Here is a 13,125-nt window from a genome sequence, read left to right on the forward strand (position 1 = left end):
TGCAGGAGACTTCCTTGGGCTGGAGCTCAGGCTGCCCGTCTCCTGCAGGGCAGCTCCGGCCTGGGGGCAGCACACCCCTGCAGCCTACGTCCCTGCAAACACAGTCAGCTACCTCCCACCACTGTCTTCTGCTTCTACTGCCAACCCTTCCCTTTCGGGATTCTTGGGCAGGAGTCCAATACCGGTCCCTGCAGTCCCAGGGGACACCCCCCACCTCTCCAACTGGTCTCCTTGAAGCCCCCTCACCCCATCCCACCCCCCTCTCTAATCTCTGCCTCCGGTATCCGCATGGCCTTCAGGATAAGGCCCTCCCACCAGGGCAAGGCTCTCTTCCTTCTAGCCTCTTGCTACCTTTCAAATGCTACCCGCTGCCCCCAGGCCCCCTCTGCTCCAGCCCTAGAACATGAAGGCTCCTTCCCTAAACCTACCCTACCATTCACACCTCCGTACCTTTGCACATGGTGTTCCCACTGTCTGGAAAATTCTTTCCCTCCTCACGGCTCGGAGAACCCTTCCTCATCCTGTAAGACTCACTCCAAGTGGACTTCAGGCAGAGAACTTCTGTAGGCAATCAGTGTCCCCTGCGCTGCCCCCCTTCCCCCCACCTCCCCACACCACGCACAGCTGAAATTGTGGTCTTGGGTCAGACCCCTGCCTTTGCATCCTGGCTCTGCTATGTGTATGAGTCAGGAATTGCTGCAGTAATGCTGTGTAAAAAACCAGCTCAGCATTGGGGGCTTACAACAAGGCTTTATTTTTCTTCCTTATTGGCAAAGGGAGGGAGTAAAGAACTGAACTAGAGCGATAGCATGATATGCCCGGCGCTGTGAGTACTTTACATACGTGATTTCATTTACTTTTTATGCTGACCCTAAATGGAGGGTACTAACCTGTTTTAGGATGAATGAACCAGATATCCAGAGAGGCTACATAACTTGCCTGGGGTTAAGTGTCAGAGCCAAGGTGTGAACCCAGGCACAATACAGTCAGGTGCTTTTACTGCTTTGCTGCCCCCAAAGAATGGATGCCCTTGTTTTGGGGGAAAAGATAAGAATGTGTTCAGGACAGTCAGGCCCCACATCCTTCTCTTACTTTGGGTGCACTGAAGTCCTTCCTGATGGTCTCCTCGCTCAGAGCAAGACTTCTGAGGCCTTTTGACTCTTTAGGTCTGCCCAGGAATCTGGTCTCCCCGGAGACCCTGTTCCTCTATCAGCTGAACCCGGCATCTGGGAGGGCAGCTGGATGATGCACAGCTTACTGGATAGGTTCCCCATGTTCCTCTTCTAGGGTCTGGACTCAAAGGATTACAGAGCTCTGGGCTCTTGGAGCAATGGAGTCACTGGGCCTCACTCAGGTGGCTGAGCTGGGGGACAGCAGGGAAGGGAGCTGCCCTGGGCTGGAAAAGGAGTTGGGTCACAGCCGGATAGGGAAGGAATTGTCCTGGCCCCACAGCTTCACTCCTTGTTACCAGTACTGTGTAGCAGATAAGAGCAAGGCCGGGATCCAGGCCTGCCACTAGCCTACTGGGTGGCCTTGGGTAAGTAGCATCTTCCGGAACCAGTTTCCTCAACCATGAAATGAGATAAGGAAACAACACCCTCGTGGGCTTATAGTGCATGGAAGGGGCTTTGCGTTGGGCCGGGCACATGGCAAGTGCTCCATGACTGAGCATTGTTCCTACTTTTTAAAATTTTTATCATTCAGCTCTCAAATATCCATAGCCATGTTTCAGGGTCAAGTGACTTTTCTCCCCTAAGCACACCTCCAGATCCATTTCTCAGAGCCTAAATACAGCGGGAGCTATGTGACCTGGAATACATCATTTCTCCCCTCCGGGCCTCAGTTTTTCTATCCATAAAATGGGGGTCATCTCACCCAACTTGTAGGAATGGATGAGCCTAAATGAGATAACATAACAGTCTCATGTCCCCTTTCTTTTTTTTTAAAGATTTTATTTATTTATTCATTTGAGAGAGCGAGAATGAGAAAGAGAGAGAGCACATGAGAGGGGGGAGGGTCAGAGGGAGAAGCAGACTCCCTGCTGAGCAGGGAGCCCGATGCGGGACTCGATCCCGGGACTCCAGGATCATGACCTGAGCCGAAGGCAGTCGCTTAACCAACTGAGCCACCCAGGCGCCCTTTTTTTTTTTTTTTAAAGCCCATGTCCCCTTTCTGATCCTTAGTTTCCCAATTTGTAAAATGGGTTAACAGGGTTGTCTGGCTCAAAGGAGATAGTTTGGCGACTATTAGTGCGCATGGCAAGAGCTTAATAAACTGTAACTTTATTTTTTAATTTTTATTTTTTTAACTGTAGCTTTAAAAACATGTCCAGTACAGAGCAGGTGTTCCAAAACTGGAAGAGGAGACTAAGTCATCTTCCAAGTTTTAAATTTTTATTCACTATGATAGAATATATTCTATCATATAGAATATAATTTCCATAATGTCCTTACTTGTTTTCATTTCCCATACCCTACTTGTTCCAAATGATTGGATCTTCTATGCCACTTTTTCTATCCACGTGGGTAATAGAGATTTAACTAATTCTTAGGGTTATTATGATTATGATTTTATATGTTTTGTTATAATATATCAAGGAAATACACATTCCTCTAGTAGTCATTGCAGTTGATGAAGAACCTTCATACCCATTGTTTTATTAATTCTCCTAACAACCTGTCAGGTATTATTACTTCCATTTCATAGGTAATAAACTTGAGGCCGAGAAAAAGACTTGCCCAAGATCACGTGGTGAGTTGGGGGTAGCACCGGGACTTGGATCCTGTCATCATGCCCACACCCCACACCGTCTCTCGGAATGGACTCGAAGCTCCCTGAGGGCGGATCAGTGTCCCTTCTTAGACTGTCCCCTCTCAGCTCCGCATCCTTCAGGCTGTGTGTGCCCCAGCTGGGGTGGAGGTGTCTCCCCACTCTGCCTGGTCCAGGGCCAGAGGAGCGGACAATCCCTGTCAGTCTGTGCTGAGGGCCTTCTCTATGCAGGGATCCCTCACCCTTTGGGTGCTTCAACTCGGGGGAGATATTACACTAGGGAGTAGAAAGTGGGTGTTTTAATAGAGGTTCAAACACCATGCCTTGGGCCGCTCGCAGGGGAAGCGGCCCACGGAATAAGACAGGGGTGTAGAGGCGGGGTGGGGCTCCCCGGGCAGAGAGATGAAAATGGGGAAGGCCAGGCGCATCTCGACCAGAAGTAGCCTAGTGCGCGGTGGCATGTGTGGATCCTCGTGGCTTCGGGGCAAACCAGTCCGCGCTCCTGCTACAACTTGCCCGGCGCCCGCCAGTCCGCCACCCGGACTCCGGAGCTGGTGCTCCCAGTCTGCGGAAGCAGGACCCACTCCGCTGGAGCGTCCGCAGCGCTGCCGCCCAGCCGGGGGACTTGGGCAACCGCTTCTGCTCTCCGGGACTCCCGTCTCCGCCATCTTACTGCACGATGGCCACAGGAACGCCCACGACCCCGTGGTCGCGGGGGTGGGAGCGCCCCCCTGCCTCCGCCGGCAACACGTGGGCGTGGCGGGGGGGGAGGCCCTGCCCCCGCGCCCCTCCCGCCCGCCGCTGCGGTCGCCGCCCCGCCCCCCGCCCGCCTCAGGGCGGAGCCACCGGCCGCCCCTTTATCTGCTTGCCTGTCGCCGGGGACGTCGAGGCCCGAGGGTCCCAGCCGCCTGATCCCGCCGCCGCGCTTCGCCCCGCCGTAGGTACAGGCCTGGGGAGAGGGGAGCGGGCGGGCGGCGGGCGCAGGGGTGCTTCCGGGGGCGGCGGGCGCGCGCGCAGGGGGCGAGGACGGGCGGGGCCGCGGGGCCGGAGCCGGAGCACCCCCGGGTGAGAGCGGGAGGATCCTGGGGGACCCGCTGGAACGGAGCACATCTGAGGGAGTGGGCAGGGCGGCCGGCCGGCCTGGGCGAGCGGCGGTGGCGGGGAGGGGGAGAGGCCGGGGGCTCGCTGCTCCCCCTGCGGGGGACTCTAGGGAGACTCCGGGGGCACAAGGCGCGCGACTACCTGGAACTGGATGATGTGAGGGGGTCCCACTTGGGGGACGCCTAGGCCGGTTGGGATGGGGAAGCCTGTCGTGGTGTCAGGAAAGCATGGAGGTTTCCCTACCCACTGAGGGGAAGGGGAGGGAGCCCCACACCACCCATAACATTTGCTTCAAGCCTGCAGGCTATGAGCACCCCCAGAGGGGTTTCCCTGGGGCGGCCCGTGCAGGCCTGGCTTGAGTGAGGGGACTGGTCAGGCCACAGCTGGCGAGTTTGAGAGTTTGATGGATTCCCAGAGCCTGGCTGCACCTGGTTGGATGGCCCGGGACCTTATGTTGTAGCTCCTGTGGGAGAGGGTTCCAGCCTCACGTCAAGGGGCTTGTGCCACCTCAGAACCCCTTGGTGAGAGGCTGCCCCACTCCAGCCTCAGTTTCTGTGACTAGAGGGGCCCTTGCTGGCCAGAGGTGAAAATTGGGTCACTTTTCCATCCCGTGCTGGGTGACAGTAGCCAGCTCACCCAACCTCTCTGAGCCTGCTTTCTTCCTACAGGTTCTTCTTCCTTGTCCTCAGAGCATTAGTGAATCTGAGTTCCACAGAATTCCTTTGACTTATTTATTCTATTCTGATTACAAATGGAGGCCCGGGGTGCAGTTACAAAAAACAAAAATTATTTCTGTTCAGTTTTGGAAGAAGTGGAAGAACTTTTTCTTAAACACATTCTGCCGAGTTTGGGAATTGGTTTGCATTGAGGGAGGTGACCCAGTTGCTGGGAGATCGGGAGGCCAGCCAGGATGAAAACTTTGCTTATGTAATCTGTGGCCACCCACTGGATGCCTGGGAGTTGACTACAGTAGATGAAGGGCAAGAGCACTTGTTTGGGAGTCAGATGTTGTGTCTGGCCATCCTGCCTCCTGGGCTGTGACACCAGCTTACATGGAGGTTCAGAGTTGCTTTGAGGGAGAGTTGAAATGCATGTGAAAGTTCTTTGTAAACAGCAAGCCACTGTAAATTACCAATGTTAGTGCCTAATCTTATTGATAATATTTTGGGCTCTTATATGGTATTGTCCTTGTCAGAATCCCTCAAGAATACTACCTCTAACAACTCCTGTGTTAACACAGGTCTGGCCTTACTATTATTATTGTGATTATTATTTTTAAGTAGGCTCCAGGCCCAACATGTGGCTTGAACTCATGACCCTGAGATCAAGAGTCACGTGCTCTACCTACTGAGCCAGCCAGGTGTCCCCCCGCCTTACAATTTTTTTTTATCTGAGGTTAGACTTTGTCTTCTGTGGCAAGATAAAGTTTTCTTTAAGGGAATGTGTTGAACAATCAGGACCCAGAGAAGCAACAATGAGTATTTTGCATGCCAAGATGGAGGCAAGAGAAAAAATGGAATTATAACCAATTAATACTCATAATAGGCGTTTTTTTAGTTAGGCTATTAAGCTCCGAGAGGGCAGGGTATTAATACCCTTAGTTCTTACCCTTAGCTGGTAGTTAGCGGGGCTGTTGGCTCCATGAGGGAAGTGTCTTAACGGTTTTGTTCACTGCTGAAGCTCCAGCCCCTGGCACATAGTCGGCCTGAAACAAGTATTGGACCATCTCAGGTCCTGAAGGGCCCTTTGACGTTACTGGTAAATTCATTCTGTCCTTTGACATTTGGAGAAACAGGGCCAAGAGGGGAATGGACTTGTCCAAGGTCCCGCAGGGATTGAATGGCTGAGCCAAGACTCAAACCCAACAGAAATAGCAGAGCCAGCCTGTGCCAGAGCCGACATTGCATCTATAACTTTGTTTTGCTTTCACAAGAGCCCAAGGGGTAGCTATTACTATCCTTCGATTATGAATGAAGAGATAGGCTCAGAGAGGTTAAGGGACTTAAAAGCAAAGTCACACAGCCGATATATGTCAGACTTGAAATCCCACCCTCACATAAAAATGGGGACCTGGCTTCTCTTTGAAATAGTCTGCCCGAGGCGAGTGGTAGGCACCCTCCCTTGGGGCGTCGGCTCTCTCCAATGCTGCGCAATCACCACCTGCAGTGCCTTCTCTCAGGACTGGATTTTCTTAGCCCGTAGGCATTTCGTTTGTGTGGGTGAGCCCTGTCAGGGCAGGGAGTCTGTCTGCTTACTTCACCCTGTGCCCAGCTCTGTAGTTTGTGGCCTGTCATGTGCACTAAACTCAATGGGATGGGTAAAACCGGGGGCTTTCCCACTTCGAAACTCATTTTTTTTTTTTAAGATTTTATTTATTCGACAAAGAGAGACACAGCAAGAGAGGGAACACAAGCAGGGGGAGTGGGAGAGGGAGAAGCAGGCCTCCCACTGAGCAGGGAGTGACGCGGGGCTCGATCCCAGGACCCTGGGACCATAACCTGAGCCGAAGGCAGACGCTTAACGACTGAGCCACCCAGGCACCCCTCGAAACCCATTTATTGCCCCATCCCTACAACCTGGTCATCTGTTTTGCCCCCCAGGTATTTAGGGGACTCTTTGGCAAAGTGTATCAGGGAGAGATGTGGAGGAACTGGGGCAAGCCTGGATTGAGGATCTAGGTGAAGAGGTTGACCTTGTGTTTAGGAAAGGGGAATGGGAGGTGGGAGGGCAGAGGAGGACCGAGCTTCTCGAATTGACAGGAGCTCCCACGTGGGCCCTGGAGATCTCAGGGCTGAGGCTCAGCCAACCTGGAAGCCTCTCAAACCTGCAAGACATGCCCTGGCCAGGCCACATGCCTTTTGGATCACCTGCTGGCATGGTCTACCCTTTCGACCCTCCCACTGGGGGATGGAGCAGCTGCAGCTGAGACCCTTTCCCTGGTGGTTTCACTTCCCAGCCACCTCTTTTGGGTCTGTGCGGCACAAGTGCGAATCTTCAGGGCTCTTTGGACCCAGAGAGGTTACTCTGAATGGTCTATGCTGAGGAGAATTCAATTATGAAATAAGATCAGTGTCCCTAGGGAGCCTGGGTGGCTCAGTTGGTTCAGCGACTGCCTTCGGCTCAGGTCATGATCCTGGAGTCCCGGGATCCAGTCCCACATCGGGCTCCCTGCTCGGCAGGGAGTCTGCTTCTCCCTCTGACCCTCCCCCCTCTCATGTGCTCTCTATCTCTCATTCTCTCTCTCTCAAATAAATAAATAAAATCTTTAAAAAAAAAAAAAAAGATCAGTGTCCCTAGAAGTTCAAACTCCAGCCAAATTTCCCTGGTCCTTACATGTGTCCTCAGAGAAAGGTAAACTATGCAAGAGACACAGTTCACCAAAGCCCTCAAACCCAGTGGAACCAGCTCCTGAGGGCTAAAAGAGGACAGTTGTTTAAGACGATGCCAAGCAAATCTCTAGGGCTGAGGATAATTCAAATACTACGACTGTTAATAATAATTAGTTACTACTACTATTAATAGTTGATAATAATAGCAATCATTTATCGAGTCCCTAAACTGTGTGAAAACTTTATTCTAATGAGTTTAATCTTTACAGCCATCTATGCTATAGATAATATTATAATTCCCACGAGGGAGCTCAGGCTCAGAGAAGATGAGTCACTAGTCTTAGGTCACACAGCTATAGCATGTGATGGAAGCAGGTGTCAGACCTGGTTTTTCTGAATCTGAAGTCCATCTCCTTCATGAGCCTTTCTGGTGTCCGCTTTCTTCTTTATTTCTAACTTCTTTCCGTTATGATTCCTGGTGAGTAGGGACGGAAGCCAGTCAAGTTTGCCTGACATCCATCAGCCAGGCCCTGGTCACCTGGTCTCAGCCCAGCTTTGCCCGTCTTGCTGTGTGAATCTTGGGTAAGTCACAACTTTTTAGCCAGCCCTGGGTTTCCCCAGACGTTTCATGTGGAGGGTAATGCTGAGCTTCCTTCTACAGCTGAGGCCTGGCTAGGAGGGCAACGTTTAGCTGGGATTTGACCAGTGTGGGAATGGTGATGGTGGGGGGTGGGAAGGGAGAGGTGGAGGTTTTCTTTAGCCCCACCCTCTGGTGACATCACACAAGACACCTCCCACCCTTGGAAGCCCCGCCCCTAGTGACCCTCACCTGTGGAAGTGCCACCCAGTGCTTGGCATCTGGTGAATTTGCCCAGTCCCACAGCGGAAACCATCGGCTCCCAGGCTCGAGGAAAACCCCTAGGTAACCTAGGCTCGGAGAGGGGCCGTGGAGCGTGGCCCGAAACAGGCAGGTCCTGGCAGCCTGCTGGGCAGATGACTCTGAGGATTCTCTGAGGGTGGTCTCTGGATACCTACCCTCCTTTCAGCTCAGGCTGGACCCCTGCACCTGCTCCTTTCCCCTGGATTCAGGGGCCCCTTTCCATGGAGTCAGGAGATGGGAACTAATTCTGAAAATAGACGTATCCAGATGGAATAGGGCCCCTGGGTGAGGTCTACAGGAAGTAGGGAGCAGGATCTCTTTACCCCAGTATGTAGCCTCTGGGTTCTGTGCTTAGGCCCCAAGGTGTCTGGTGGAGGAGAAGGGCCCTGAGGGCGCTCTCACCAGCTGAGGAGGTGGCTGTGAGCTAGGGCGTCATTGGTGTAGAGCCAGGGGGTGGCTGGTAACGTGGGGACGCTGTGGTCCCCGGGTGCGTGTCAGTTGGTAGAAGACTAAGGAAATAATTTATGGGAAAGGCCTTGGCTACCTGCTTTAGACCATTATCTTCCAAAGTAGTTCTGTGGAATGCAGATGGGGAGGAGCTCCTAACCTCGCTGAGTTTCACTATCCTCAAAAAGAAAATGGGCATAATACCTACCTCAGCAGGCTAGTGATGAGAATTAATTGCAACAAGGCTATAAAGAGTAAGCATATAGTAAGCACACATTTCAGCTGGCTTTACAATATAATTATTCCTAGGAAAAGAATCCTTGGTCAGGTAGGCTTGACAAATGGAGGTTCAACAAAGCAAAGCTGGCTTCTTTGTTGCAGGACTTCTCAGAGCCTTTAATAGCCTGTTATGACTTGGAAAGTTCTAAGAGTGGGATATGGAGCCTTGGACTGGATTTAATGGATCATAGGGACCCAGGAACTAGGCCACCATCGCACATTATCATTCCCTGGTCTTTTCCCCTGTGGTGGAATGGAAACCTTGCCGGATTGGGCAACGCCGGGGAAGGCCTTCCTGTCTCTGGGCTCTTATTTTCTCAGTGTAAAACAAAGGTGCTGCATGAGACACTTTCAGAGGCCTTTTCTGGCTTCCTGAGGTTCTGAGTTGGAAAGCCAAAGTTGTAGGCAAGGGTAGAGGCTGAAGCCCAGCCTCTTGGGGAGGAGAAGACCTCCAGTGCTGGCTCCTCCACTAGCAAGGCAGGCCAGGTGGTCCTCACGGACGGAAGCAGCCAGCAAGGTCTGCTTCCTACACCTGACCTGTGCCATGCTGTCTGGGGAAGGGAAGTGGGAGAGTCCTGCCCCCCCTCCGTCCAAAGCATCCCTTGTGCAGTATCGTAGTGACTTGTTTAACTCCTGCCTCCTCACTGGACTAGGAGAGGCCAGAGACCAGAGCTGACTTGAGAAGTGTAATGCAGGGGGCGCTTAGGGATGCAGGTCAGGCTAGGATGGGGAGGGGGGTGGGCTGGGGGCTTGTCCTGATACTGCCTTCACATGGCAAGCTCCCTGCATTTATTGGACTGTGTGTAAATTATTGGGGGGGCTTTGGGGGTGATTAGGGTGCTGCTGGTGGCAGAAACATGAGAGCTTTAGCCTGCCCAGATCTCCTTGCCTCTTACAATGACTGGTGCAAAAGTAGTTGCAATAAATATCTGATGAAAGATGGACAGAAAATCAGGATGCTGAGTCCAGTAAGCTCATTGGAGGGATGGGAGTTGTCTGGCAGGTGTTTCAATAGATACTTGATTTAACGAATGACACAGTGAATGATGATAAGCTGAATTAAGCAACTGGTTTCAGGCAAAACTGTATAGAAAGTATATAACTATGAAATGATTAATAGCACTTGTCACCTTGTCTTGCGAAGGACAGTTTAGGGTAGTGGTTAAGATTGCAAACTGAGTCCAGACTGTGCCTCTGCCTAGCTAGGTGGGTGGGCAGGGTCCTTAACATCTCCGTGCCTCAGTTCCTTATCTGCAAAATGGGAATAATGATAGTACCTATTCACAGGGTGTTATGAAGCATAAATGAGTCAGTTGTACATAAAGGGCTTGAAACGGTGTCTGGCACATAGTGAGTACTGTATAAACATTTGCTATGATTTGTTTTCCTTTCGATAATCTGCACCATACCATGAAGTCCTGGGGGCAGGGATTAAATCTTTTTCCTCTCTGCCCTCCCCTGGACCCAGCACAGGACCTGAGGCAGAGGAGGGGCTCAGTAAGTGTTTGCTAAATGAACAAATGAATGAGTGAATAAATATGTTTTATATGGTACATTATATAACCTATACAAGGGGAGTAGACAGGGCAGGGGCAGTAAGGAGGTCCCTTGGAAGTGGCAGTTTGAACTGGCCCTAAAGGATTTCAGGGGAGGGAAATAGAGTGTAATAAACAGAGTGTGATATTGGGTTAGGTGGGAAATAAGGGTAGTAGCAGGGTCTTGAATGGCAGGGTGAAGGGTTAGATTTGATGTCTTTGGAATTAGCAGCTGTGGGTGGGAGTGGAAAGCCTAGAGGAGGGATCTTTTGAGTGGAGGTGTGGCTGAGGGAAAGGGCTGTTTTTACAGAATCAGTTGTTAATTGGGGACTTCCAGGGGAAAAAAGTGGCTTTTTGAGTTGGGGACTTTAAATGTATGAAGTGTTATCGGGATGCTGTTATGCTCTTTGATTCAACAAATACTGAATGCCAGCTACCTGCAAAGCACTGCGGGTTCACGAAACAATGAGACTAACTGCCTACCCTTTGTGAGCTCACATTAACGATTTTAATGCCCATGAGAAATGTTATGATGGTCAAAGGATGGGTATCTTATGGTAGGCATTCAAGTAGAGAAGTCATCATCAGAGGTTCAGGGGGCCAGGGAAAGTGTCACAGAAGAATGGGTTTTGAGGGTTGAGTAGGAGTTTACCAGGTAGGCAAGAGGATGGCAGAAGGAACAGCTTGTATAAACCTCCGGACATGTGAAACAGGCTCAGGGGTGTGGTGAGGCTGTGGCTCGGTTGGAAGTGCACTGTGGCTGAGCAATAGGGCAGGAAAAGGTAGCAGGGACCAGGTCATGGAGGCTGATGGAGGGTCAGTGGGGGACCCTGCCACTCCGAAGGGGCTAAAGGTAGAGGCGGTGGTTCTGTTACCTAGGTCACTGTCACCGGCAGGTGAACACAGATGGCGACACGAACATAGGAGAAAGCAGCAGGAGCTGCCGTGTGGACCTGGACTGGAATGGAAGTGGCTGAGGTAGTGAGCCGCCTCCATTCATTCCTCAAGCATTGCTTGAGCACCTACGGCATGCCAGGCACGGTTCTAGGCACTTGGGATGCATCAGGGCGCGGAACAGTCGTGGGGGCAGAGCTGCGATCTTCTTTAGGATGACTCCTCTCTTCGGAAACTCAGTGTAGGGGATAAAGAGGGCGGGAAGGAGGGAGTGAGAACTGGGCTCCAGAGCCTCCCAGCTGCTGCTCATGGTGGCCCAGGGCACCCTGACTTTGCTCTGTCCTCTCTCCCAGCTCCTGGCCTGGCCCACAGCCATGGCCACGATGGTGGCCCAGAAGCTCAGCCATCTGCTGCCCGCTCTGCGGCAGGCCCACCGGGAGCCGCAGCCCTCCGGGCGGCCAGAGCCCGTGTTCACGGTGGCCCGAGCCGAGGTGCCGCCCCTCTTCTGGAAGCCGTACATCTACGTGGGCTACCGGCCGCTGCACCAGACGTGGCGCTTCTACTTCCGCACGCTCTTCCAGCAGCACAACGAGGCGGTGAACGTCTGGACCCACCTGCTGGCAGCGCTGGTGCTGCTGCTGCGGCTGGCCATCTTTGTGGGGACCGTGGACTTCTGGGGAGACCCCCACGCCCTGCCCCTCTTCATTATTGTCCTTGCCTCCTTCACCTACCTCTCCCTCAGTGCCCTGGCTCACCTCCTGCAGGCCAAGTCCGAGTTCTGGCACTACAGCTTCTTCTTCCTGGACTACGTGGGCGTGGCCGTGTACCAGTTTGGCAGCGCCCTGGCACATTTCTACTACGCCATCGAGCCTGCCTGGCACGCGCGGGTGCAGGCCGTCTTCCTGCCCACGGCCGCCTTTCTCGCCTGGCTGTCTTGCACCGGCTCCTGCTACAACAAGTATAGCCAGAAGCCCGGCCTGCTGGGCCGCACCTGCCAGGAGGTGCCGTCAGCGCTGGCCTACGCGCTGGACATCAGCCCCGTGGCGCACCGCATCCTGGTGTCCCCCGAGCCGACCACCGATGACCCGGCCCTTCTCTACCACAAGTGCCAGGTGGTCTTCTTCCTGCTGGCCGCCGCTTTCTTCTCAGCCTTCATGCCCGAGCGCTGGTTTCCTGGCAGCTGCCACCTCTTCGGGCAGGGCCACCAGCTCTTCCACGTGTTCTTGGTGCTGTGCACGCTGGCTCAGCTGGAGGCTGTGGCCCTGGACTACGAGGCCCGGCGGCCCATCTACGAGCCTCTGCACACCCGCTGGCCCCACAACTTCTCCGGCCTCTTCCTGCTCACCGTGGGCAGCAGTGTGCTGACGGCATTCATCCTGAGCCGGCTGGTGCGGCGCAAACTCGACCAGAAGACCCAGTGAAGGCCTGGGGGGCGGGGTGGGGTGGGGTGGCGGCTGGTAAGGGAGGGAGGTAGAGTGGGAGCCCCGGGGTCCGGGCTTGGCTCCAGAGGGGAACAAGGCCTGGTAAAGTTGTTTGTGTCTGGCCTGTGGTGACTTTCTGTGCACGCCTCAGCTGCCAAAGGCGGTACTGGCCTGTCCCTGGATTTGGGGATTGGCCAGGAGCTGCTGGGGTCCACTCCTGGGCCTGCCCCAGCCCCCTGCCCTGGGAGAGGAAAAGAGATAAAGATGCAGGCCGCCGACCAGGCTTGCCTCTCCCCATTGCCTCTCACTAGGGGTGAGGATCGGGGGTCAGCTGGGGCCAGGACCCTGGTTGGGAGCTTCCAGATTATCTGGGAGGGGGTGAAAGTAGACTTTAGGCCAGGGGCAGAAGAGGCCTCAGCAACCCCCTGCCCCCCGCCAGATTTCACTGGTGGATAGGGAAGGGCAGGCCC

The 13,125-nt window shown here is 53.5% G+C and overlaps 1 protein-coding gene across 2 annotated transcripts; it reads left to right on the plus strand.

Moving 5' to 3' along the window:
* The first annotated feature begins 3,620 nt into the window (after positions 1-3,620).
* Positions 3,621-12,655, plus strand: PAQR7 (progestin and adipoQ receptor family member 7). 2 transcript variants are annotated; one of them, XM_028113871.1, is made up of 3 exons: positions 3,621-3,710; positions 7,686-7,781; positions 11,588-12,655. In XM_028113871.1, the coding sequence occupies exon 3, from the start codon at positions 11,609-11,611 to the stop codon at positions 12,653-12,655; it is 1,047 nt and encodes a 348-aa protein (XP_027969672.1). In that variant the 5' UTR covers positions 3,621-3,710; positions 7,686-7,781; positions 11,588-11,608. The 2 variants fall into 2 exon arrangements, with proteins under 2 accessions (XP_027969672.1, XP_027969673.1); XM_028113872.1 differs by having other exon boundaries at positions 3,644-3,706.
* The last annotated feature ends 470 nt before the right edge of the window (positions 12,656-13,125 follow it).

This window comes from Eumetopias jubatus, unplaced genomic scaffold (genome assembly GCF_037043125.1).
Source record: "Eumetopias jubatus isolate StellerSeaLion01/CBP00866 unplaced genomic scaffold, mEumJub1_p1.0 scaffold_4, whole genome shotgun sequence".
Lineage (NCBI taxonomy): Eukaryota > Metazoa > Chordata > Mammalia > Carnivora > Otariidae > Eumetopias > Eumetopias jubatus.